The sequence below is a fragment of the Mytilus edulis genome, chromosome 6 (genome assembly GCF_963676685.1).
Source record: "Mytilus edulis chromosome 6, xbMytEdul2.2, whole genome shotgun sequence".
Lineage (NCBI taxonomy): Eukaryota > Metazoa > Mollusca > Bivalvia > Mytilida > Mytilidae > Mytilus > Mytilus edulis.
The window spans coordinates 17,836,602-17,864,158 of record NC_092349.1 but is presented as its reverse complement, the minus strand read 5'-3'; the positions used below and the strand labels follow the sequence as shown (position 1 = coordinate 17,864,158).

General features: G+C 31.1%; 1 protein-coding gene and 1 long non-coding RNA gene across 2 annotated transcripts; one reads left to right on the top strand and one right to left on the bottom strand.

Moving 5' to 3' along the window:
- The first annotated feature begins 5 nt into the window (after positions 1-5).
- LOC139527293 (GPN-loop GTPase 1-like) lies at positions 6-26,364 on the top strand. The gene is made up of 12 exons (XM_071322647.1): positions 6-165; positions 8,331-8,424; positions 9,328-9,367; positions 10,158-10,224; positions 11,201-11,238; positions 11,848-11,926; positions 12,608-12,748; positions 13,208-13,354; positions 14,295-14,377; positions 15,070-15,176; positions 25,609-25,695; positions 26,237-26,364. The coding sequence occupies exons 1-12, from the start codon at positions 37-39 to the stop codon at positions 26,356-26,358; spliced, it is 1,134 nt and encodes a 377-aa protein (XP_071178748.1). The 5' UTR covers positions 6-36; the 3' UTR covers positions 26,359-26,364.
- LOC139527294 (uncharacterized) lies at positions 19,098-24,490 on the bottom strand. The gene is made up of 3 exons (XR_011665321.1): positions 24,354-24,490; positions 20,025-20,119; positions 19,098-19,237 (listed from the first exon to the last, which is right to left on the bottom strand). It is a non-coding gene; the product is annotated as an uncharacterized lncRNA (long non-coding RNA).
- Positions 26,365-27,557: the final 1,193 nt, after the last annotated feature.

Below are 27,557 nucleotides of genomic sequence, written 5' to 3'. Positions count from 1 at the left end.
AATGCTTCAACTAATTTGCTACTTATTTTCTGAAAAATGGCATGTTGTGAAAAAGTTGATGATAAAATTCCATCAGAAACACGAACAGAAGCACATACAATGAAAAAACCTACTTGCATTATAGTTCTTGGGATGGCAGGATCTGGAAAAACAACATTTGTTCAGGTGACAGTCGTCGTCGGCTAAATAATTTCACTTATTTTGCCTTGTTTACACATTTTTAAAACCACTGCAAAGCCAAAGCCAGACATATCATTATATCCATTAAAAATATACAATACAAGAATGTTATATCAATCTTAATTGCAAATCTTTATATAAAGAATTAACTATAGTTACTGATTTTTTTTATTAAAAAATAAACTGCATGTCCGGTATCGGGATCGTTCGCCCTGATTACATGTTCGCCCTAGGTTCGTTCGCACTGAGTTTGTTCGCCCTGGTATTCCGTTCGCCCTGAGTTCGTTCGCCCTATTCTCATAAATGATATGTATATGTTATATGTAATATGTTTCATTAATAAAAGAAATGTATATTTATATATATTAAAATTTATGTTTATCTATTAAAGCTGAATACAGAATATTAATTAAATAAAATTCGTAGCTGCATTGTTACACTCAGTTTATTTTATAATTACTTTTAATTACTGTTGAATGAATTTTGATTGCTGATTAGGTATAATTTGAAATCTTTGATATCACTGATTGTTGTATGAATTGTCTTTGATGGATTAATAATGAAAATAAAATTTTTCTCAAATAAAATAGTCAGCTTGGATGGGTAAAAACACTGATGTACAAATTGTTAGGCATGAAAGGGAAATTATTTTCGCAGCTTGGCTTCTTTGATCTCAAGTGCGTTTTGACAAATTTGTTATATATGCAGCCAAGCACGCAGGTGTTTCCTTCTACGTCCTAATTCCAGATCTTATGACAGAAGCAGAAGTCGTCGACTACAGTGTCCGTGCCGAAGACCTAGAGCGTGACATCCATAGGAAGTACACCATCCTAGAAGAGAAGATCCAGACAGCATGGGACCAATACATTGGCAATGTGATCACAACAACACACTTTCTGAAAGTTATTGCCAAACTGTACAAGCCGTCCGACATATTCAATTAAATACACACAACACAACACTATAATAAAAAATAAAAATCGTAAATATTCGGCGAAATTGTAGACTGACTTCAACATATTCAATTAAATACACACAACACAACACTATAATAAAAAATAAAAATCGTAAATATTCGGCGAAATTGTAGACTGACTTCAACATATTTAATTAAATACACAGAACACAACACTATAATTATAAAAAATATAAATCAGGGCGAACAGGTATCAGGGCGAACGGTCTCAGGGCGAAAAGGAACTAGGGCGAACAGTAACTAGGGCGAACAAAAATCAGGGCGGACGAGGGGTCTCATCATGCTCATTGGGGGTTCTGATCCCGGATCCCGCTTACTGTTTTGTCTGATTCCCATATCCCGCTAACACTATGTACGTAAGCAATTCTCTTTTTTTTTGTAATTTCACGTGTCCCGCTAGACTCCATTTCCCGTTTTCATGGCATAATAAATTGACTTTCACGTTTCATGCTTACCAAAAAAACAGCAATCCCGCGTCACGCTTAGACCCCAATGAGACCCACGTACAATATACAGTCAGGAGTGCTACTTAAAAATTGCATATATTCAAATAAGCTGTAAAACTTAGAATTAAAGCTTATCAAGCAAATGACAATTACTGCATGTACATAGTTGTTTTTTCAATGTAAATCAGGTCTTTTTACCAATAAAAAAATCGAGTTTGTGGGAAAAATATCCCAAAAATGTTATAAACACTTATTGAAGTGATTAAATTTTAACTTCTCAAATTACTTGTTTCAGTGATTTTGAAAAGTCTGTGCGAAAATTTTAAATATTTCACAGGCAAAATCACTCAAAGAAGTGATTTTGAAATCATTTTTTTTATTTACCACCCCTGACTGATATACAAATACTTTTGAACATGTTGAAATTTTTTTTCTTATTTAATACACCTAATCGCTAATCCCAGCTGAACCGGCTGCTTGAACTTTTGATGCATACAGCAATCACTTTTCCATTGTGGCGTCAGATATTTTGTTGTATGACGTCAACATTTTATGAGAACCTGTGTGATATCCAGTAATGGCGGTCAGATAGCAATAAGGTGTATTAAAAAATATACTACATGTACATTATCTGTGAACAGTCAGGGGACTTACTTAAATGAGTGATTTTCTAAATCACTGATTCAAGTAACATTATTTCCACAAAGGTTGAAAGTAAGAGTTGTCTTTCTTTAATAATCACCTATTTTAGTAGTACAAATTAATCACTAGAAGAAGTGATTTAATTTTATTGAAGCTTTAAATATAGAATACCAATGATCAAGGGACTAATTATGTTTCTAAAATTATCAGAACCAACATCTGTGTTTTTGGATGACTACATGTAGGTCATTTCAGGTGATGACCTTGTACTGAATCTAGGATAATGACATAAAAATCACTTGTTTAAGTATCATACCTCAATTTCCTTCCCAAAAATCACTTCTTTAAGTATCGTTATTTTAATAACCCCCACTAATTTCAACACCCCCGAACAGTGAAATTTTTATCACAAACAGTAGAATTTTATTACATAATCTGAAAGATGAAACCTTGAACTTCACAGGAAAAATACTTCCACTGCTGAGAAAAATCTGTTAACAAAGTATCAGTTCATTATGTAAAGCCAATATTATAGCATTTTTTCAATTAAAATAGAATTTGCAGCTAAATGATAGCATTAAAGGCATAAACCTTGCTACTTAAAAGAAGCAAAAAGGTATTTTTTTTTCAATTTTACTAATGAAAAGATATTATTTAAACCTATGTGTTTAAAATTTTGGTAAAACTACAAAATCCCAATTTGTGACAAAACTTTGAATTTGCTACTTAAATAAGTGATTTAAAAATCACTTATTTAAGTAAGTCCCCTGACTGGTGAAGAATGTTGAAAGGGGACGAAGTCTGTATGATTTTTTTTTCAATTCAAACATATTTAATCTTCAAAATCTGTTAAAAAAGAAACAGAAATACCATGACGTTTCCGATTTTGCTTCTATTGTTAGGGATTTTAGTTGTGACATTATTTAAGTTATGACATCATACTCAATGTAAACAAAGAAAGATATCATCAGGTAATGTTTTTTCATATCAAAGAATTATTAAAATAATTACACCTTATGTAAGAATCCTGGGTTTTGATTGGTTGATAGCCAGTGTATTTTTCACAAATTTACTGCTATCAAATGCATATCGTTCATTTTTAACGTTGCCGCTTGTAACGTCACGATCATCAATGCGTTTTAGACATTCGGTGTAATTAAACAGATATAGCATGTTCTTGAGGGGTATTTGCGAAAAATACCAGTCTTGAGAATGAATTTCCCTCGCCTTACGGCTCGCGAAATTTAACATTCTCTCAACTGGTATTTTTCGCAAATACCCCTCCTTAACATGATATATCTGTTCAATAAAATTTGTAGTGAGTTCATGGAGTTCCTTCCTATACATGCTATATTTTACTAGACTGATAAATATATATTTTACTCAAAGTCTCCTGAAAACGAAACCGTAAAAAAGAAGAAGAAATTTGATTTCTGCGCAGATGCAGGAATAAAAAAAAAAGTGACAAAAAAAGTTAACGATGTTGAGTTCATTAGTCATGTTAGTACAATAAAAATTTCAGGAAATTTTCCTGATTTAAAAAAAAAGAAATTATTGATTTTTCTCCTGTCATGACTGTCATGACTAATACATTTAATAGGGGACTTCATCCCCTTAATATGAGGCAGACATTACCTGTGATAGGGGACAAAGTCTGTATGAACATGATGAATTTATTTATTTTTTTAATTCAAACATGTTAAAAAAAAAGAAACAGAAATACCGATTTTGGTTCTGTTGTTAGGGATGTTAGTTGTGACGTTGTTTAAGTTAAGATGTCATATTCAATGTAAACAAAGAAACGTTGTCATCAGGTAAGGTTTTTTTCATAACAATCAATTTTTAAAAATGAATAAGTATTGAGTTCCTTTCTATATATTTTAGTAGACTGATAAATATATTTTTTATCAAAGTCTGATGCAAACAAGACGGAAAAGGAAGTAGATTTCTGTGCAGATGCAGGGATTTAAAAAAAGTCTGAAAAAAAGTTAAATATTTTGAGTTCATTAGTAGAATGAAAAATTAAGGAAATTTTCCTGATTTTTTTTTTTTTTTTTATTTTTTTTTCTACTGTAATAGGGGACTTCGTCCCCATACAAATGCTTTTGAAAATCTTGTCCATTATAAAAAAAATGATGGTTGTGTTGAATTTTTTTATTACAACAGTACAGTACAGTTTAACACATGTAACAAACATGTTGCCAAACTCCACAAGCAGCAATTATTCACTGAGTTACACCAAGACACTCTGATATATATACCTTCCTTAATTTTAGTAGAAATTTGAGAGTATCCCCTCTGACTTGCTCTAAATCTGGCATGGTATCGTGCCATGCTTAATTGCTTTAGATAAAATGCCTAAACAAATAAGAGCAGATAACAGCCGAAAGCCACAATTGGGTCTTCAATGCAGCGAGACAATCCAATAACTGGATATGGGCCTCAGCTGGACCCTCAATAAAAATGTGAACTAGTTCAGTGAAAATGGACGTCATACTAAACTCCAAAACATTTAAATGAACTAAAATATAGTTTTATCTTTGTCCGTCATTCTGCTATTTTGCTATATATATACTTTTTTGGAAAGATTAGAACTTGTTCTAAATCTTTACTTAGGCACCAGCCTCCCTAACAACAGGACAGGTTAGCTACTGTTACTAAATGTATTCACACTGAAATATAGTTCCCTATGGTTCTCATGTATGTGCACATAATACACATATAACTGAAAAAAACTGGGTACTATATAATTGGCGCAGTTCATTCAAGAGTGTATGTCATTAAGGTGTGTTGATGTGCAGGCTTTTTAAAAAACATTTTGATTAGGTAACTGGGTATTGATTCAACTAGTATGATTGACAACTGTCATTATCACTAAACAATCAGAGACAAGGTGGACCTTTAATTACAATGCCCCACCTCCTAAACTGCCAATCAAATTGACCCCATTACCTATCAGTCTTACATAATTATAATTCTTAATACACAAGTATTTGACCTCATAATTGAATACACAAATGTGTATATCCATGATATCAGATGTTTGATATTTATAAGGATGATATATTTATTTATTGCCAATTACTTTTGATCTACATTACATAAAGTGATTCTGTAAATTATATCTGAAAGATAAATGATTAATGGATTTTGTAAATAAGATCTTAAAAAAAATGAAATATGAATATAAATATGAATAAATAAAAGGTATTCAAGTAAGGCCTATAATTTACTTGATAAATTTCCAATAATGATTGACATCTGTAATTAATCAACAATTAAATTAGTACACTTTTTTTTATCAGGAATTGGCTTGAAACAGTTTAAAAATTTTAAAACTTTTAATTATAACAAACCATTGTTTATTAGTTTATTTCCCATCAATCATTATACCCCCGCTTTAAAAAAGGAGGGGTATACTGTTTTACCTCTGTCTGTCAGTCCGTCCGTCAGTCTGTCCGTCAGTCCGTCCATCAGTCCGTCAGTCAGTCCGTCCCATGAAACTTTCGTCACATTTTTCTCAGGAACTACACATCCACCCTTTCTGTAATTTGGTATCAACATTTATATATGTCAGCCATGCCGTGTGATGCGTTTTCAGATTCATCACTTGACAACTTCCTGTTTACCGAACACGTACTTGTCTGATTTTACACATGATAGCCAAGTTGAAAATTTTCGTCACATTTTTCTCAGGAACTACAATACAAGGATTTCTGAAATTTGGTTTCAGGATTTATATAAGTCAGCTATACCGTGTGATGCGTTTTCAGATTCATCACTCGACAACTTCCTGTTTACCGAACACTTGTATGATTTTACACATGATAGCCAAGTTGAAAATTTTCGTCACATTTTTCTCAGGAACTACAATACAAGGATTTCTGAAATTTGGTTTCAGGATTTATATAAGTCAGCTATACCGTGTGATGCGTTTTCAGATTCATCACTCGACAACTTCCTGTTTACCGAACACTTGCATATTTTTACACTATTAATATTATCCACTTGCGGCGGGGGTATCATCAGTGAGCAGTAGCTCGCAGTTTCACTTGTTATATCTATTTTAGTCATTTGAATTTTTATTAGAAGTGAATATATATTTTTGCAATCAAGAAAGAATCCACATTTCAATAAGATAAGTTTTTTAATTGGTTTACGTTGAAAAGGTACATTTTCAATGCCCTGTGTTGAAAAATGCTTTAAAAATTGATCAAAAGGCACTCTAAAACTTTTAATCTTCAATGCCACATACACAGTGTAGATACTATTCTATACGCTATCCGGAAGTTGCGATTTTCGAAGCAAGAACTTTTTGGATCACATTTTAAATTTGATGGGTATACTGAATTAAACGGTAAGTTGATCATCTTTACATTGCTTAATGATTAATTCAGCCGACATCGATATTCTCAAATGGTTTAGAATTAAATTCCGCACATTCATTATTCGTATCTTTGCCTTAATCAAGAGATTTTCAAGTGCATCACTAAGAAAAATCAGTCGGCGAACCTAAAAACAATCTTTTTACCCTCTTAGTGTACAAATTAACGTAAAAACCTGACTTAATTAACTAAATGAAGTATATTTCAAGTGGTGGTAAAAGTTTCAACCAGATCTTTAAAGCCAGAAATAAGAAAATTACACTTGTTTGAATTTCTCACTGTACGATCAGTCTCGCTTGTATATTTTAAAACTGTATGATCAGTCTTTATGTCACTGTATTCTAGTGGTGATTTCAAAGTTATTTACGATACATTAGAAGGTGGCATTTTTCTAAATAACACAAATATATTTCATATATTCATTTGATTTTAAATAAGACTGATGGAACAAAAATACAATTATTTTGTCGTCTAAAAAATTCATCAGAAAATATATTTGTATTGTCTGATGAAAGTAATTACACGTTATAGTTCCCTAGATAGTTCATAATATCACATATACACGTATATACCTTCAAATTGCTGTTGTTTTTTCTTCAAAATCACGACTGGTAATACAGTAAAAAAATCTGAAATCGCTTCTAGAATACAGTCAGTTCTAGACTGATCGTACAGTAATTTATTTTTGGGATCCTCAAGGAAAACATATTTTTTATGGGAAATACGAATATTCTACTTAAATACGAAAAGAATATTGAAACAGGATATACATTTTGTACTTAACTGTAAACTGATGCAAATATTTGCAATAAAAGATTATTTGCTTTGTACTACGAGAGCAAAATTGTCCATCTATTTCACATTTTTCTACCAAGTTGATGTGATGCACACATATATTTTATATTCTAATGCATGTTTTTGTTACAGTTACTCATATTTATGATGCTATATATCATCATAACCTTGAAGATGCTCAAAGCACCTTGTAGATATAGGATTAAACAAATGATGAGAAAAGTAACGGTAGGCAAAACTGTCCTGTTAGCCAGTTGGAAATCATCGCTTCGAAAATCGCGACTTCCGGATAGCGTACAGAATAGTATCTACACTGTGACATAACCTCTGTTTCAACTTATAAAATGCCCAAAATTTTTCAATTTTTTTTGTTGACACTTTAAAGTTTTAAGCTGTTGGTCCAGATTTATGTCTTACAAGGATAGTTGGTAACATTTACTAGAAGAATTTTTGCATTTTTTTGTTTTTTTGAAACATGTTCAGAACCGGCAACATAATTTTGATAAGATATAAACTGCAGTTTAAATAAAATTGTGCAAATTAAGAGACCCGTATTATTTAATTTGAGCTCATTTTATCCTCATACTGGAAAAGCAAGTTTCCTTCTAAAGACCTGCTGTAAATGCAATTTTCAGCAATAGTGCTTTATAAATGTTCATTTTCCCCCACCATACCTTAATATGAAATAATTCAAACTACTCTTCTAATCTTTCCATGAGTGATTTCCATCACTTTGATTCTAAACACCTTCAGAATTTGAGCTGATTTTATATATCATGTTTGTGTCCACATGTGTTGTTGAAATTGCAGATTTTTCAATTTTTGAGACAGGCCATTTGTGTCTTTACGACACATCTAGTTTTATTTATTATTTAATTAAACTGATTTCACCATTATATTTTACAGAGAATTACAGCTTGCCTTCATGCTAAAAAGAAGCCTCCTTATGTCATTAATTTAGATCCTGCAGTCCATGAAGTACCTTTTCCAGCAAATATTGGTATGTGCCTATGTGGACTTTATATGTGATATATTTTTTGTTATTTTTAGATACATATAACATTATATTTCTGTGACACTTGTCCTGTTTCAAATTTTACAAAAATATAAAAACATCACAAAAAATTTTGAAATTACAGTTTTTGGGTTTGGTCAGAGGAAAAATGTTATCATCCTAACATTTATTTGTAGATAACTTCATATGGTTATTCTAATAACTGGAAGAAGTTATAATAATTAGATCTCTCATGTATCATCATTGGATCATGTAAATGTCTTAAAGAAGTTAAATTGAGGAAATCTTGAAAAAGAAAGATTTAGATCCGCTAAAAAAAATATACGTAACGTTTTTGAAACTTGCAATTAAGTGTAAAACTTTCCTTAACAATTCAACTAAATCATGTAAATATTTTTATTGTAAGATTTATTTTACACTTAAAGATTTTTTGGGAAAAGGGCTACAGGCTCCTAGGAACCTATAGATCAAAATGTGCCATGAACATGTATTACAGACAAGATTATAGTCATGATAGTATAAAATAACAAGGTGTCATGTTATAAAATTAAAATGATTGTGGTATGATTGGCAACTCTCAACCTGAAGTCAAAAGACATAGAAGTTAGCAACTATAGCAAAACCCATAAAGCATAGCAAGCTATTGCTCATTATTGAAGTCTGTACGGTGACAGATAGTTAATTTCCGTGTCATTTTGGTCTCTTGTGGAGAGTTGTCTCATTGGCAATCATACCACATCTTTTTTTTTATATACACTATAAAAGACCCTTTTTGATGTGTTGTCACTTTACACACCAACTTTTTTCATAATACACTTTCCTTTGTACCCCATGCCATGATAGAGTGTAATTTCATTGATCATGATGCTAAAATTGATATTCTTTCAGATATCCGAGACACAGTTAATTACAAAGAAGTGATGAAACAGTATCCTTGGTAACAAGTGTATGAGATATAGGTTGTTTCAGAGCATTGAAGTCATGTGATTAGTTTTATTCTATGTCTGGGTCAGTACGACTGCTGGTAGGCGATCAGTTCTGGAAGGTACAACAACCTTGTTAGACTAGTGTGTGGATCTCTATAAAATTTATCAAAAGGTTCAATACCACGAAAAGAAGGTTGAGATTGTTTTGGGGGATGTCAGATGATCCCAACCGTTTAGGAATTAGGGGCAAAAAAGAGGCCAAAAATATATATGCATTTTTCTAGATTCAGGACAAAAACTTTTGTATAAGTATTTTGATTACTCTGAAATTGTACCACAACGGCACAAGGTTGAGTTCCACAAGTAGAAAGTTGGGATTAATTTTGGGGGTAATTGATTACCCAAACTGTCAGGCAATGTCAGGAATTAGGGGCCAAAAAGTGCATAAAACAAGCATTTTTCTAGTTTCATTTATTCTGTAAACCTATAATGTGTCAATTATTTAATTACAATCCAAATTCAGACCTGTATCTAGCTTGAATAATGTGTCCATGTTTGCCCCAACTGTTCATGGTTGGACCTCTTTTGTTGTATCAAGCTGCGTTCAGCAAAGCACATTTTTTGTTTTACTATCAGCTAATACATGTAATAAATTAGGCTTTCCAAACTTTTGCTTGTGAGTATTCCTAGTCAAAATCGTTCAAGAAATAAATATACATTTTTTGTGTGCTCAGGAATCAATTTTGTCTTTTAAATGTTTTTACCCGTGAATTTTCTTTAACGAATACAAAGGTATTCTTTAGGACCAAACGGAGGGATAGTGACTTCACTTAATTTATTTGCTACAAGATTTGATCAGGTGAGAATTTGTTTATCATATTTATAATAAGTTGGTTGTAGATTTATAAATGGTAAAAAAAGGAAAGGTTTAATATAAATCAGTAACGCAACAAAAGTACTAAATAATAGGGTTCAACGTACATTCTTAATTCCATTATTCCAAATTTGTAGACCTGGTATTTGTCTTGTTTTAGTTCTCAATGCAAATAACATAAATAACAACAGGTAGAATAATACCATACATTAAGAATTCTTTATGCAGTATAATAGATAGCAAAAAACAAAGGTACACATGAAACAATACTATATATAATACTTCTAAAACAAATACTTAAGTACTTCAACTGCTGATTAAGTTTGATATTTACTGTTGTGTTTTAGAATTCATTAAAGTTTTGATTAGTATGATTAAAAGGAGATTTAGGGTATTTGTGTGTATACTCATAGTATTTGTACACTAATCAGGTTATTGTCAAATTCACTAACTATTCTATTTGCCTGGTTTTATTAAAGTTTTCACTTGATATAATGATATAGATATAAGAAGATGTGGTATGAGTGCCAATGAGACAACTCTCCATTCAAGTCACAATTTGTCATGTTTAGGCCAAATAAAAATATATGTGTGGTTCCAGTAACCCTACCGTCCCTACTTTTTTCGACTTAAAAATAGCCAACCCTAAAGATTTTATTGTCATTTTTTATTAAGCACTGTTAAAGTCAGAATGTTGCTCCCATAGACTCAATGTAAAAAAAAAACATAAAATAAAAAAATCCCTACCTACCTACCCTAACTTTTTTTCAGATGTAACTGGAACCACACATACTTTTTTATTTGGCCTTACCATTAATACCTTGTTTACATACTTGGTTGAATTGATTAATTTAAACATACCAAAGATATTGACCATCACAATTACTGTTTATACATATTCTGTGTCAGATTTGTCATTGTTTTTTCACTGTTTATACTAAATCAATTTCTATACACTCAGGTCATGAAATTTGTTGATGAGAAAAGTTCAGAAACAGAGTAAGTACATTATTGGGAATAAAACAAACTTTTCTATTTTTAGATCATCAATTATTTTTAGATGAGAAAATTCAATCAAATGAAATATGGCAATTTCTTCATCTCCTATTGTTTGTAGAAATATTTTGTCCGTGCTGCTAAAATGTATTTTGAACAACCATGTATAGATATAGGAAGATGTGGTGTGAGTGCCAATGAGACAACTCTCAATCCAAGTAACAATTTATAAAAGTAAAACTTTATAGGTCAAGGTACGGCCTTCAACACGGAGCTTTGGCTCACATCGAATAGCAAGCTATAAAGAGCCTGTTAAATTACACTTAAAGATATTATTGGTCTTATTTGGTGTTCAGAAACTGTGAGCTCTAATGCATATATTCAGATCCATATAGTGATATACTCACTAAAGAAATGTAACTTTTACAAATGCATGAAATGCAGAGATAAAATTATCACTTTTTAAATTTCATTTTGAATACTTTTTTATATACACGACTTAACATGTTTTTGAATAAGACATGTTTGATCGAATCCAACGATGTGATTAACATGATATAGTCATTTGACTGAGTGACATATTTCTGACTTTATTATATCATTTTTCTACAGATACATACTATTGGACACACCAGGTCAGATTGAAGTATTTACCTGGTCAGCGTCCGGAACTATTATAACAGAAACATTAGTAAGTTTGAAGTATTAATAGGGTCGAATTATTCACAAAGCAAACAAATTTAGGAGTTATCCTTCAAATCTTTTTTTGCTTGATAGCAATGGCCATATATTGATAAAGTTCATAGTAGTGCTGTTTTTGTTGTTTTTGTTATTGAATAAGGAACAAAAATTATTTAAATTCAAATTGTATTATAATTTAAGAATAATGTGTACTGGCAAGATTAAACATACCTTTACACACAACCCACATTAAAACAGTGAACTTGTGTGTTAATCAGCAAAAATATTGATACTGAGTAAACATGTATACAATTAAATATAAATTACAAACCATAGTAACATTGTGAAGTTTAAATTTTTAGATCCGGATTATGTACTTCAGCATAATTTTATGTATTGTTTTTATCCTGATGATGATGCCAAGCACAGAAATATGTCGATCAATAAAATTTCTGCAGTCGTCCCTAAAGTGTTGTCGTTTTAAGACTCTCTACAAATTAAGTATAAAGATAGATCATTTTTTTGTGTAAGGTCATGAAAATATTTGATTGAACATCCAAAATTAATTCAAACTGTAAAAGATAACTTGATTCATCTGCAGTCTTCACCAAAACTTTTTAGAAATTGTAGATTTACAATATTAACAAGAATAACATTAACAGTGATATTTCTGATTTATTTTCATTTTCAGGCGTCCTCTGTACCAACTGTTATAGTTTATTGTATGGATACGTCCAGAAGTATCAATCCTGTTACATTTATGTCCAATATGTTATATGCCTGTAGTATACTGTATAAAACCAAGCTTCCTTTTATAGTTGTTATGAACAAAGTAAGTAGTCTAAAAGTAGGGGGGATAGTAGTTTATTAATCAGCTTAACTGTCCTGATGATGTTAACTTTTAATTCGTATTAACAAACATATTTCTTATGTGTATTAGATAATTTGAATGAGCCAATTTGAATCCATTTGATTTAAAAAGAAAAGTGTGTGAACACGATTAGCGAATTTGATTTTCATTCGAATTAAATGTACATGTGAATGAGGCATAAGAATCACCAAGCAGCCTTAAAAGACCACATAAAACAAATCCTCCAACAAATAAACAAATGAACTGAAGGACAAAGACATGCAACACATGGTCCAGATAACTATTCCATCACCGTGCTGAATTACAAGTCATGAAACAAATATCTATGTCTGACATGTGTCAAAAAAACCTTGAGGTTTCCTTTAGATGAAAAAATCAACTTAATCTGTATATTTAACAGTTTCCTCTTGATTTTTTTAGATAGATATCGTGAACAATAGTTTTGCAGTAGAATGGATGAGAGATTTTGAGACATTTCAAGAAGCTTTAGAACATGAGACGTCTTATGTTTCTAACTTAACAAGATCCATGAGTCTGGTGCTAGATGAGTTTTATAATAATTTACGGGTTAGTTCTTTATTCATGTTATATAATGATATATATATATATATATCTGCATTGTATTCTGCCTAATCAGACACCTGAGTATTCCAACATCCCGCTTTAACCGACACATTTTCATGGTCCCACAATAGGCATTTCTTTGCAGAAAAACCTGAGTATTCCGATACCCTGCTTAATCAGACATTTCTTTCTGGTACCCCAGTGTGTCGGATTAAGCAAGTTCCACTTCTATGGAAATCAGCATTTTTTAGATATTTAAATTTTTAAACTTATGTGATTATATCATGGTTATTTCAACCTCAGTTTGGCTCAGTGGTCTAAATGCTAGCCTGTCAAGACTGAGGTTGTGAGTTTGCATACCCGTAGCCAGGGGGGTTCGGGGATTCGGACGAACCCCCCCTTGAAAACAAATAAGCACTGTTATAGTCAAAGTTCTGTTTGAATTGTGACTGTTAAAGTCGAGTTCATGAGTTCAAATAACCCCCCCTTGAAAATTCCTGGTTAAGGGCCTGGTTTGTACCCTTTCAACTCCTATATAAATGGACTAGGATTGCCAGTTTTCCCGCTGAAGTTAGATGCTTCTCACTAGGTACTTTTGAATTCATCCAAGCAATAAAAACTTGCCCTCATGGTAAAGAGGTCAGTGCTGAGATTTCACTTACAAAACCAAATCAATCGGTCATCTACATTCATTACATTCTTTTATGGATAAATTTATTATTCTTGTCAAGCTTAAAATAAAAATTATGGCAGATCATGGATACTAAAATTGTTTGTAAATATAAGTTTAGTAATTTCATAGGGTTGTAAATGAGTTGACCGCCCGAACATTTTTAGAATGAAGTGGTTCAGCGCTTCATACAAAATGTACTTTGGTGACTTTTACACCCCAATTAATTTACAGAAAAAAGCATTCAATTCTTAAATAATATTTTTATTTCAGAATGTTGGTGTGTCTTCAGTGACAGGTGAAGGTATAGAGGAATTCTTTAAACTAGTAGATGATGCTGCTGAAGAGTATGAAAGGTACAGTTTACACTAAGATTTCAAGTGAAATGTCACTGATGAAGGGTACAGTACACTAGGTTTTCAAGTAAAAAATCACTATTGACGAGTATTAAAGGTACAGTAAACACTAAGTTTCCAATTGAAAAATCACTGCTGAAGATTGTGATAGGTACAGTTTACACCAGGATTAAGTGAAAAATCACTACTGACGAGTATTAAAGGTACAGAAAACACTAGGTTTTCAATTGAAAAATCACTGCTGAAGATTGTGATAGGTACAGTTTACACTTGGGTTTCAAGTGAAAAATCACTTCTGAAGAATATGAAAGGTACAGTTTACACTCGGTTTTCAAGTGAAAAATCACTCTTCCTGGTGATGACTGATTCACTATGAAATATAGTGATATTTAGTAATATCCCTCTGATTTACAGCTGAGTATCAATACTGAGATTGTGATATAGAACCCTGCATGTGGACAGGTGTGTTTGATTCCTATTCTAGTTGGTAAGGATTGATAGTTTTCCTACCAAAGGTTTTTGTAAACTTTGACATCCTCCACCTATGGAAAACATCTGCCATAATTTGCTGAAAGCAGTTTTAAAGACACATACTCTATTAATCTTATATGACATTTGGAATACCAAGAGTTTTATTTGACTCAAGTCCCCCATTATAAATATTTACTAAAAATAGATATTATTGTTTATAGAGATTACAGACCACAATATGAAAAATTAAAACGAGAGAAAGAAGAAGAGAAACAAAAACAAACACAAGAACAATTGTCACAGTTAAACAAAGATATGGCGGAAAAAGGTAACAATAATATTATGTTATCATGTAGACAGTTATTAAAGTTACAAGAAATCTAAGACTTTTTACTGCAAAACATACTTAAGAGAGAATTGAACACATGAGCTAATCTCTTTGAGGTGGTCTCAAAGTATTAGACAATTTATAACTTGTATGTGAACTAAATGCTATTAATTTACTGGTATTTCAAGTGTTGTGGTTAAATTGATATTTTTCATTGGTTTCAATTTTCTTAGACTGGGAAGATATATATTGTTTTTTGGTGAATAAATTCATATAACAAGTCTTCATGATATTTGTACACTTTGAATAGTGGTCCATTTTATATAGCCACAAAATCAAGGAAATTGAGTATCACATGAAACATAAAGCATCCACAATATAAATGTGTTTATATCACCTGGATATGAGATAGTAATTACAGGTAACTTATAAGGTACAATTATCTTAAAAAAAATATGAGATTCTGTGTAACAATTTTTTTACTTTTTATAATACCAGTGTAGGTATATTTATTGGATGAGTTATATGCATATCACTGTTAAACATGTATGAGGTGACAAAAGCCGAATAGATTTTTATACGACCGCAAAATTTGAAAAAATTTTCGTCGTATATTGCTATCACGTTGGCGTCGGCGTCGTCGTCGTCCGAATACTTTTAGTTTTCGCACTCTAACTTTAGTAAAAGTAAATGGAAATCTATGAAATTTTAACACAAGGTTTATGACCATAAAAAGAAGGTTGGTATTGATTTTGGGAGTTTTGGTCCCAACATTTTAGGAATTAGGGGCCAAAAAGGGCCCAAATAAGCATTTTCTTGGTTTTCGCACTATAACTTTAGTTTAAGTTAATAGAAATCTATGAAATTTTAACACAAGGTTTATGACCACAAAAGAACGGTTGGGATTGATTTTGGGAGTTTTGGTTTCAACAGTTTAGGAATTAGGGGCCAAAAAAGGGCCCAAATAAGCATTATTCTTGGTTTTCGCACAATTACTTTAGTTTAAGTAAATAGAAATCAATGAAATTTAAACACAATGTTAATGACTACAAAAGGAAGGTTGGTATTGATTTTGGGAGTTTAGGTCCCAACAGTTTAGGAATTAGGGGCCAAAAAGGGACCCAAATAAGCATTTTTCTTGGTTTTCGCACCATAACGTTAGTATAAGTAAATAGAAATCTATGAAATTTAAACACAAGGTTTATGACCATAAAAGGAAGGTTGGTACTGATTTTGGGAGTTTTGGTCCCAACAGAATAAGGGGCCCAAAGGGTCCAAAATTAAACTTTGTTTGATTTCATCCAAATTGAATAATTTGGGTTCTTTGATATGCCGAATCTAACTGTCATGACTGTGTATGTAGATTCTTAACTTTTGGTCCCGTTTTCATATTGGTCTACATTAAGGTCCAAAGGGTCCAAAATTAAACTTAGTTTGATTTTGACAAAAAATGAATCAGTTAGGTTCTGTGATATGCTGAATCTAAAAATGTACTGAGATTCTTGATTATTGGCCCAGTTTTCAAGTTGGTCCAAATCGGGGTCCAAAATTAAACTTTGTTTGATTTCATCAAAAATTGAATAAATGGGGTTCTTTGATATACCAAATCTAACTGTGTATGTAGATTCTTCATTTTTGGTCCTGTTTTCAAATTGGTCTACACTAAAGTCCAAAGGGTCCAAAATTAACATTAGTCTGATTTTAACAAAAATTGAAATCTTGGGGTTCTTTGATATGCTGAATCCAAAAATGTACTTAGATTTTTTATTATGGGCCCAGTTTTCAAGTTGGTCCAAATCAGGATCTAAAATTATTATATTAAGTATTGTGCAATAGCAAGTCTTTTCAATTGCACAGTATTGCACAATGGCAAGAAATATCTAATTGCACAATATTGTGAAATAGCAATTTTTTTTTTAATTAGAGTTATCTTTCTTTGTCCAGAATAGTAAGCAAGAAATATCTAATTGCAAAATATTGTGCAATAGCAAGATTTTTTTTAATTGGAGTTATCTTTCTTTGTCCAGAATCAACTTAAATCTTTGTTATATACAATATACAATGTATATTCACTTTTTACTACCAACTGATAAATTAAAATAATCTTTACCATTCAGTGATAACAAGCAGTTTTTTACATCTTAATATTTTATGATGTATTTAAATGAGTAGTTATTGTTGCAAACTCCATTCGAAATTTTAATTGAGATTAGTTTTGGAATAAGGGAAAGGGGGATGTGATTAAAAAAATTGGGTTCAATTTTTCTCATTTGAAATTTCATAAATAAAAAAGAAAATTTCTTCAAACATTTTTTTGAGAATGGTGAGTTATGGCCCTTGAACCAAGGTGATTAGTGTTTCATAGCTCCGCAAAAAAGTGACTTTTTGAAAGATTACAGCTAATATGTATGGTATGAATTGTTGAAGACTGTATGCAATATATGTTTACAGTTCTTTTGAGACTAAAACATTCAAAAACGGACAAATAGTTTAGTATTTATCGATGTGTAAAGACAAAAAAAATCCAAACGAAGAAAACAAAATGGCCACCTCTTATGCCGAAGCAGCTAGAGATGAAAACAAATACAAAAACAAAAACGATGACTGCAAGATTGGTAATGTTAAACCAATATTTCTTCTAGAAACAGACGTCTTTGGTGAGAATGATATGAATCATTTAGGTCAACGCCCATTTCTAATAAATATAGAGGTATATCGAGCAATAGAAGAGCAGGTATCAGTTAGAGCTTTAATTGGGTTACAGAGAGTTCGAGGCATCTGGCGACTATATTTCGACAATGAACAAGACAAAAAAGAACTACTGTCATTGGGGCTAACCATCAGAAGAAAATCAATAACCCTGTACTTGAGAAACCCAAAGGTAACCATGAACGAAGAACCAAATGCTATAAAGGTACGAGTCAAAAATGTTCCTCTATCAGCAGATGACGACCAAATCTTAAGAACTCTTGAAACTTCAGTTAGCAAGTGTGAGATAATCACTCACTCAAGGGAAAGATTGAGAATTGACAATCTTGTAACAAACTGCAGAACAGGTGATAGGATAGTCATATGCAAACCTTTCAATCAGCCTCTGCCAAAGTCGTTGAAAATAGGCAATTATTGGGCTACTATCAGCCATTTTGGCCAAGCATCTACAAGCAGACCAAATATAATGAAATGTAGTAAGTGTCTAGAGGAAGGGCACATAGCAAACACTTGTCCAAACGGATGGAAGTGCAAAAAATGTGGTCAACTAGGACATAGGCAATATGAGTGCGACGAGCATTCTGATGTTGAAGTTGAAGAAGACAATACATATACGACCAACATGGAGGGTGTCTGCAATCCAGACATTTTCCATGCAAGTGAAAATGATGTTCAGACCAATGAACAAACTGAAGATAACGATGAGTCATTCCAGGATAGTGATGTCGATTCCAAAAGCTCGACAAAACCTCTCCTGAATACCAAGGGTAGAAGTAGGTCAGAGAGTGACACGGAACATTCGCATTTGAACCTTGGTACTCAGGAAAGTAAGTCCGCTGGAAAAGACAAACCTAAAATTCTCAAAAGTGTTGACAGAAGACCAGGTATCTCGAGGTATTTGACAACAAAACCAAGTCATGATCCGAGCGACACTTCAAGTAGCACACCCAAACAGTCAAAAACAAAGAACATTGAAAAATCTCCAGTAACCCCAACAGAGAATCTGCACGACGCAACACGAGATGAGGCTGCTAAGAAGCCAAAAAAGAGACGCTGATTTAACATCTGTTAATCAAAATACAAAATATAAGACTAGAACTCTTTTATTTTAAATTATAAAAAAAAAAAAAAAAATGCATTTTGTCAATCATATTTTTCACAAAACAGTTTGTATAGCACCGATTTCATTTATTTTTAACTGTATATATTATTCGAGATATGTCTCAAAATGTTTTTTGTTATGTGACACAGCTGATGAAGGTTGTCCACTTAAAATATCCAGACTGACAGATAGTCTAATCAATTCCAATAATGAAGATCAGAAATGGTCTGTTCTTCATGAAAGTTTTATCCTGAAAAAGAAAAAGACAAATAAAAAGAAAAAGTACATTAATGTATGTGTATTTAATAAAGTGGCAAATTTTTGTTATTGTGTACTAGAGAATCTAGTCATGTCGATGATAATACTTATGTCATGTTACTATAATATTAAATTAAAGGATTTACCATCTGCTACTAAACATCCTGATCGAGAAAACATATTAATCCATCTTAAAAAGTCCCCAACAAAAGCGGATGAAATAACCTTGACCAGAAATTCTATAAATACTTTAACGTTGAGGTCAAAATATAGAACGTACAAAACTAAAAGTAGAGAGCAAGGGTACCTGGACAGCGAAAGTCTAAATCTATTCCAAAATAAACACCATATACTTGACAAATATAATCATCATGAGAATAGGTTATTAATGCTAATTATGGAAAAGATCGATAAAATAATACATTTTACGGTACGGGAAAATAAACTACTAACAATATTAATCAGGAATACACCGACTATAAACATAGAGATAGTAAACAAACCGGTATTACTTGAGAAAAAAACAAACACAAACCTTAATTCATCGTTTAAATACCCACGATCTGAAAAACCAATCGCAATCAGTGAGGCGTATAACGGTATTTCTCAGGTAAAACAAATGCTATATCAGTATGTAAACTGCCCTATAAATAACTCTTCTTGTACAGAAACAAGACTAAAAGAATTTAGTTTTAAGTCAGTCAAAAGAAATAACAAAATAACAATAAAGAAAACCAATTCTAAATGCTTCATTATTAATAGTAAGAAAGATAACTCACCATGCTATTGTATGAAATTTAAAATATCCAACTATAAACCACCATGAAAAACTATTTGCATATTTGTACGGTCAATGCTAATGGACTACAGCAACCTGAAAAAATAAATAAAATAGTAAGTTGGGCAAATCAACAAAAATGTGATATAATTTTTATACAGGAAACTCATTTTACTAAACAAATGCAAGATACTTTGTCTAAAGAACTTGGTAAAAACATTTTCAGAAGTGATGGTACAAGCAATTCACGCGGAGTAGCAATATGGATAAAAGATAGAATAAATTTTAAAATTATTGATGAGCACAAAGATGCTGATGGTAGATTTATTTTGATTAATATTGAAATAAATGAAAATATTTACACGCTAGTAAATATATATGCTCCAAATAGATCAAGAGAAAGAAATAGTTTTTTCAAAACAGTTAAATCATATATAAATAAATATGGATTAGGTCAAACAATTCTTGGGGGAGATTTTAACGACATCTGGTCATTAATTGATACAAAAAATAAAACTAAATCCTCTAAAAAATTTGATAAACCAGTTACAGGTTTAAAAGGGCTTATAAAATCGTGTAAATTAATAGACATTTGGAGAAGTAGAAATAAAAATCTAAGACAATTTACTTGGTGTAGGAAAGATAGATCAGAAGCCACCAGAATTGATTACTTTCTGATTTCAAAAGAAGTACAAAAAAACTGTAAAAGCTGCGATATTAGACCTTTAATACAGAAAATAACAGACCATAATGCAGTATCATTAAAAATTAATACTGAAAGAGGAAATAAGGGGCGTGGCTACTGGAAATTAAACTCAAGTGTTTTAAATAATGATGACTATGTAAATGAAATAAACAAATTAATAAACAGATATGAAAATGAATCAATTAACTGTGACGATTTAGGGATACTATGGGACAATTTGAAAATAGAGATAAGAGATGCAAGTTTAGACTATTGTAAAAGAAAAGCCAAATTAAAAAAAGATAAAATAAATATCCTAGAAAAACAGCTAAATGATCTCAATAATAAAGCAAATAATGGTACAGATGTAAATCATAAATTACAAAAAGAAATTGAAAATGTGGAAAATGATTTAGAGTGTTTATATAAAGACAAAATTAAAGGACAAAAAATAAGATCAAGGGTAAAATGGTTCGAAGAAGGGGAAAAAAATAGTGCTTACTTCTTGGGACTAGAAAAAAGTCGTCAAACAAAAAAGATTATAACTGAACTATATGATGAAAATGGGCTCCCAACAACTGATCAAGATAAAATTCTAAATCTACAAGTGAAATATTACAAAAAACTTTATGAGTCAACTAATCCTTGTGATAATGAAGTTAAAACATATATTAATGAAACAAAATTAACAAAAACGCTTAAAGACTCAGATAGTAATCAATGTGAAGGGGAAGTAACAGAAATTGAATGCACTGAAGCAATTTTTAAAATGAAGCTTAATAAATCCCCTGGTCTTGATGGGCTGACAGTGGAATTTTATAGGCAATTTTGGACGAGCCTAAAAAATATTGTTGTCAAAGTATTTAATTATAATTATGAAAAAAAAGAACTTACAAACTCACAAAAGAAAGGTGCAATTTCACTAATTTTTAAAAAGAATGATCCTCTTTCATTAGATAATTATCGTCCCATAACTTTATTGAATATTGATACTAAACTATTAGCTTATGTGTTAGCTCAGAGACTTAAAAAAGTACTACCATCTATTATTAGTCTAGATCAAACAGGATATGTTAAAAATAGATATATCGGATTTAACATCAGACAAATTCAAGATATAATAGATTATTCTGAGAAATTTAATATAGAAGGAGCAATCCTTTTCTTAGATTTTAGTAAAGCTTTTGACTCACTGGAATGGACTTTCATGACGGAAACACTGAAACGGTTTGGATTTAAAAGTAGCTTTATCAGATGGGTTGAAACTATGTATAACGACATTAAGGGATGTATCTTAAATAATGGGTGGGTCTCAGGTCCGTTCAAAATATATCGAGGAATACGACAAGGGTGTCCGATTTCAGCGTTACTTTTTGTTATAACAGTAGAATTAATGGCAATAAGACTTAGAAGTAATAAAGATTTTAAAGGTATAAAAATTACATTAGATGGAAAATCTTGCAATTTAAAAATTTGTCAATTAGCTGACGATACAACACTTTTTCTTCAGTCAAGGAAAGAAATAAGTTTAGCTCTCAGTATAATTGAAACATTTGGAAGTTTTTCAGGACTTAAGCTTAATAGAAATAAAACGGAAGGGGTATGGTTAGGACGACTAAAAAGTTCAAAAGATAAATATGAAAATATAAATTGGACCCACAAACCAATCAAAAGCCTTGGAATATATTTTGGGTATGACAAAAAAGAGTGTCAAACATTAAATATTGAAAAAGTGTTGGACAAATTAACGAAACTTGTAGAAAGATGGGCAAAAAGAAAGTTAACAATACTTGGAAAAATATTAGTAGTAAAAGCTATTCTTCTACCAAATATAACCTACATTGCTACTAACAGTATCATTACTAAAGAAAATCTACAATATATAAATAAAATCTTATATAAATTCATTTGGAACGGAGGAAAAGATAAAATAAAAAGGTCAATAATAACAAAAAACTTCGCAGAAGGGGGGTTAAAAATGATTGATATAGAATCCTATATAAAATCTATACATTTAAAATGGATTATAAAAATATTAGAATCAGAAAATGCAAATTGGTCTGTATTATCAAAACTATACCTTAATAAGTTCGGAAAAAACCTTCTTATTTTCAAGATGAATGTAAATAACACAAAATTGCTAGATAAAAACATATGGAACAGTACACCAACTTTCTATCAAGAGATGATAAAAACATGGATAAATGTAAATAATTGTGAAAACAATCATCATGATCAAATCGATAATTATTTAGAAATCAGAAAACAAGTTATATGGGGAAATAAATTCATAAAATTTCAAGGAAAATGTTTGTTCTTTGATAACTGGATTGATAGTAACATAGTATATATAAATGACATAATAGATAAAAGAGGAAATATATCAGAAGAAATGATTACTTCAAAATTAAGAAATAAAAGGAATTGGATTTCTGAATACTCAAAACTAAAAAAATCTATACCAAAGCAATGGATAGACAAATTAAAATCAGAAGAATCATTCAAAACAAAAGTCCACATCAACCGAACAAAAACTAAACTTAGAGATTGTAATGATGTTCTAACTATTAATGGTAAAAACATATACAATTTAGTATTAAGAGTGTCAAAAACAGAAATACCAGTAGGATTTTTGAAATGGGAAAGAGTCTTAAGCAAAGGGAGACTAATAAATGAATTTAAAGACTCTATTAAATTTAATTTTGAATATCTTAAAGATAATAAAATAAAAATGTTTAGGTGGAAATTAATGCACTTTATTTTGCCAAATGAGGTGCTGCTTTTTCAGTGGAAAATTTCACAAAACAATTTGTGTTCATATTGCAATGAAATAGATAATTATAATCATTTTTTCATTACATGTTCATATCATAAAACATTCTGGAAATCAATGAAAGTTTTACTCAAAAAAGTCTTCATAGGCGAACAAGTAATTAGTCTTCATTCCTTGGTTATAGGATACAAAATTCATGACGAAGCATACTATGCGCTAAATCATTTGCTTAGCTTAATGTTCTTTTCAATCTATAAAACACATTATGTTTCCAATAAAAAAACCAAAGCAGTAGACACATTAAAAATTTTTGAATATGAGGTAGAAAATACTGTTGAACTATATAGTATGACCAATTTAGAGATCAGCATTTTATTAACAAAGGTGTTGAATATTTTGAAGAATAATAATGAAGTCATTTTTAGTTAAAAAAGCTACATGTATAAAAATTGATTTTTTGTTCCTTTATTATAAATGTACTATGCAAGTAATTATCTGTAATTGCTATGCCTAAGGTATGAGTATGTATGAAAGTTATTGAAAGAAATTTGTTTGTAAAATGTATCATGTGACAGTGAACAAGTATGACTGTATGTGCAGAAGTTTGTTTGTTCAGTAATTATTACTACAATGTATGAATGTTAATGTGGGTAATTCAGATATAAATGAATATGTAGGTGTGTGTGTGTGTGTGTCTTTGTCAATATATAGGTACTTCGACACTTGTACGCTACATGTGTGTGCATTGTTTACAAAATTTGTCAGGTAAAGGTCACGACACGGTATTCTATCTGGGTCAAATCAATAACAAGTTTATTAAAAACTGAAAGTGAAAGTGCAACTATGAAAAATATATTTACACTCCAACTTACCTTTTCGCAATATTATTCAAAGCTTAAAACCACATAGAAATTAATAATCCAAATTCTCGAAACACTTAAAAAAATATTGTCCCAACACGAGGAACAGAAAAGTCGTGTGAGGTCACTTGACTGCAATTCGTTTTTGATTAGTTAATAAAAGAACCCAAAAAGTCATTCCGGATGAATGATCAATTTCCGTAAAAATATTATTGTGTAGATATTTGTTTACGAATATATCAAAAAATACTTTTTGTGAAGATGCAAAGACTATTTGTAACAACTATAATAATAGTTTAATATGTGAATTAAACCAATGTAATGTATTAGTTAATTTTACTGAATATTATCCCTGGGTATTCAGTGGTATTTTAACAGGGAAACTTGATGAAATGCTGTACACCAAGTTTAATTGTTAAACAGCAATATGTGCAATAAAGAATCAATTATAGTGTTAAAAAAAAAAAAACATTTTTTTGAGAGGATTAATATTCAACAGCATAGTGAATTGCTCTAAGAGAAAACAAAAATTTTAAGTTCATTAGAACACATTCATTCTGTGTCAGAAACCTATGCTGTGTCAACTATTTAATCACAATCCAAATTTAGAGCTGAATCCAGCTTGAATGTTGTGTCCATACTTGCCCCAACCGTTCAGGGTTCAACCTCTGCGGTCGTATAAAGCTACGCCCTGCAGAGCATCTGGTATAGATTATCGTTGGTCAAATCAACAATATTGATTTTCTAGCGTGAGCCTGGATGGCAAAAGGTGAAAAGCAATCTAGTTGAAATGACAAATGATAATCTGTTAATTCCTATTTTACCTATGACGACGTTGTTAATTTCATTGACAACTGCACCCATGCCCTTAATTTCTAGTGATAATTTATCATATAACTCTTCTGTACTGAAAAAGGAAATTATCAATTACTTCCCTTCCGGAGCACCTGATTTCACTCCCTGTTTTTAGAGGAGTTCGTGTTGTTTCTTATTTATTTATAATGTTGATGTAAATGTCCTTTGGTTTTTCGAGTCTTTGTTTACTCCTTGGATTTGATTGTTATTGTCTTAGTAACATCAAAGGAAAACTTCATAAAATAGCAATAAGTAATTAGAAATATATAAGGCATCAGTTTACATTTATCATTATTACAGGTATTAAATATGACAAAGTAATATTTATTACTCTTTTACAGGTAATTTTTAAAAAGTACTGGTATACATAACACCTGGATATGAAACATATCTATATATATCTATTTTACAGGTAAATTAAGTACAGGTATCACAATAAGACCTGGATGTCAAGACGAAGATAGTGATGAGGAATTACAATGTACTATGGAAGAAGAAGGTCAGTATTATAAATATAATTCAAGCTCATAGTTCATAAGTGTCCTAAGTTGGGACACTTATCATTGGTTGTCTTATGTCACATGCCTGTCCCAATTCAGGAACCTTGTCATTAGATGTCTTTTATCACATGTCTATCCTAAGTCAGGAACCTTGTCATTGGTTGACTTTTATCACAAGTCAGCCCTATGTCAGCAACCTTGCCATTGGTTGTCTTATGTCACATGCCTGTCCAAGTCGGGAACCTTGTCATTAGTTCTCCTGTAATATATCAGCATGCAATTTGTAAAATTTGGTTCTATTGATTGCAGAACGGTAACATTTGATTTATTAACAACAACTGCAGACTCTTGCCTATTCAAAACATGAAATATAGACACCTGTCCAGTGAGCACAATTTACTTTTCAGTCCAAAGATGCAGGAATCCAGTTTGCCTATAAAACATTTAAGTGATGTTAAATGCAATGTATAATGAAAGAGTTTTCTGGTTATGGAACTGATATGAATCCAACATATTGACAACTTTTATTTATTTTTTTAGATGAAGAAGAAAAAGCAGAGTACCATTCATTTAAAAGATTTCTACAAGCACAAAAAGACAGGCAGCAGCAGAAATGTGATACAAAAACAGACATTTCTCAAAATAAAGATGAAAAAACATAAATTAAACTTACTTTTATGTATAAAATCATAAAAATTGTTAAACACTAGTGGGATATAATTTTGCTGATAAATTTTTGCAACTGCTGCTAGGTTTTTACCTTTAGGTGAATGTCCTTCTTTAGAAGTTTAGGTTTAGAAAAAAATATATTTATATCAGAGAATATAATTTAAGGAAAATACTCTTCCATATGTATTAAGGCATTTTTTTACCCTGCCTAAGATCTTAGGAATGCAATATGTTTTCTTGTTTATTTGTCCATCAGTTAAAGTCTCCTGTTTCAGATTAAAATTTAAGTTTATGAGAGTTGGTACTGAGAACACATGCACATTATGATTTGAACTTTGAAAAAAGATATAAGCCAAATGAGGGTTTTGACCAAGATTACACTGTTTACTGATCATGAAAATTAGATAGTGTGAGCAGGGCATAGTGTCGTATGTTTTTTTTCTGTTACACACCTTTTCAGGGTAATTATAGATCTATATGAAGGCTACATATTTATTTAATGATGCAACAAAATTACTGCCAGGTTTTCCACCAACAAAGATGCCATTTCAGCACATTTTTGTCATAACTGTGAATTTCTTGGTATAAAACAAGGCATAGGGATCTTTATCTGGCTGCTGTAGCAATGCATACATTATTTTATTTTACAAGGGAGATATCCTGGATGCTTTATACATGTTATACCTTGTGTACAGATGCATTTTGTTAGAAAAGGATTGATATATATGTTATGTCCTTGCAAGGTCTACATTTGTGTTAACGAGGGTTCATCTGACATTGTCCATAACCTTACTTTCATGGTTTATTTATTAATGTTAACTTATGGTAAACCCATTTCTCTCTAGTTATTTTTAACAATATATCAACTATATTTGGTGTATGGAATATATGTATGCCCCTCTTTGTTCACTGTCAATTTTATGGAATTTGAAGTGACTGTCGTTTTGAATTTTCCTGGGAGTTCAATATTTTGTGAATTTACTTCTGACTGCAATCATCTGACCTTGAAATTGTTTTCATGGTTCATTGGTCTACATTGAGTATTCAAAGCTAGGTCAGTTTCTTGAATACTATTCGCTATATTTAGTGAATGGAATGTTTATAAAGGGCCCAAGTTGTGTGGTGAGGTTCATCTTAAGTTGACCTTATTTGCGTGTATCATTGATTTTGTTAAGTGTATGTAAAAATTGCA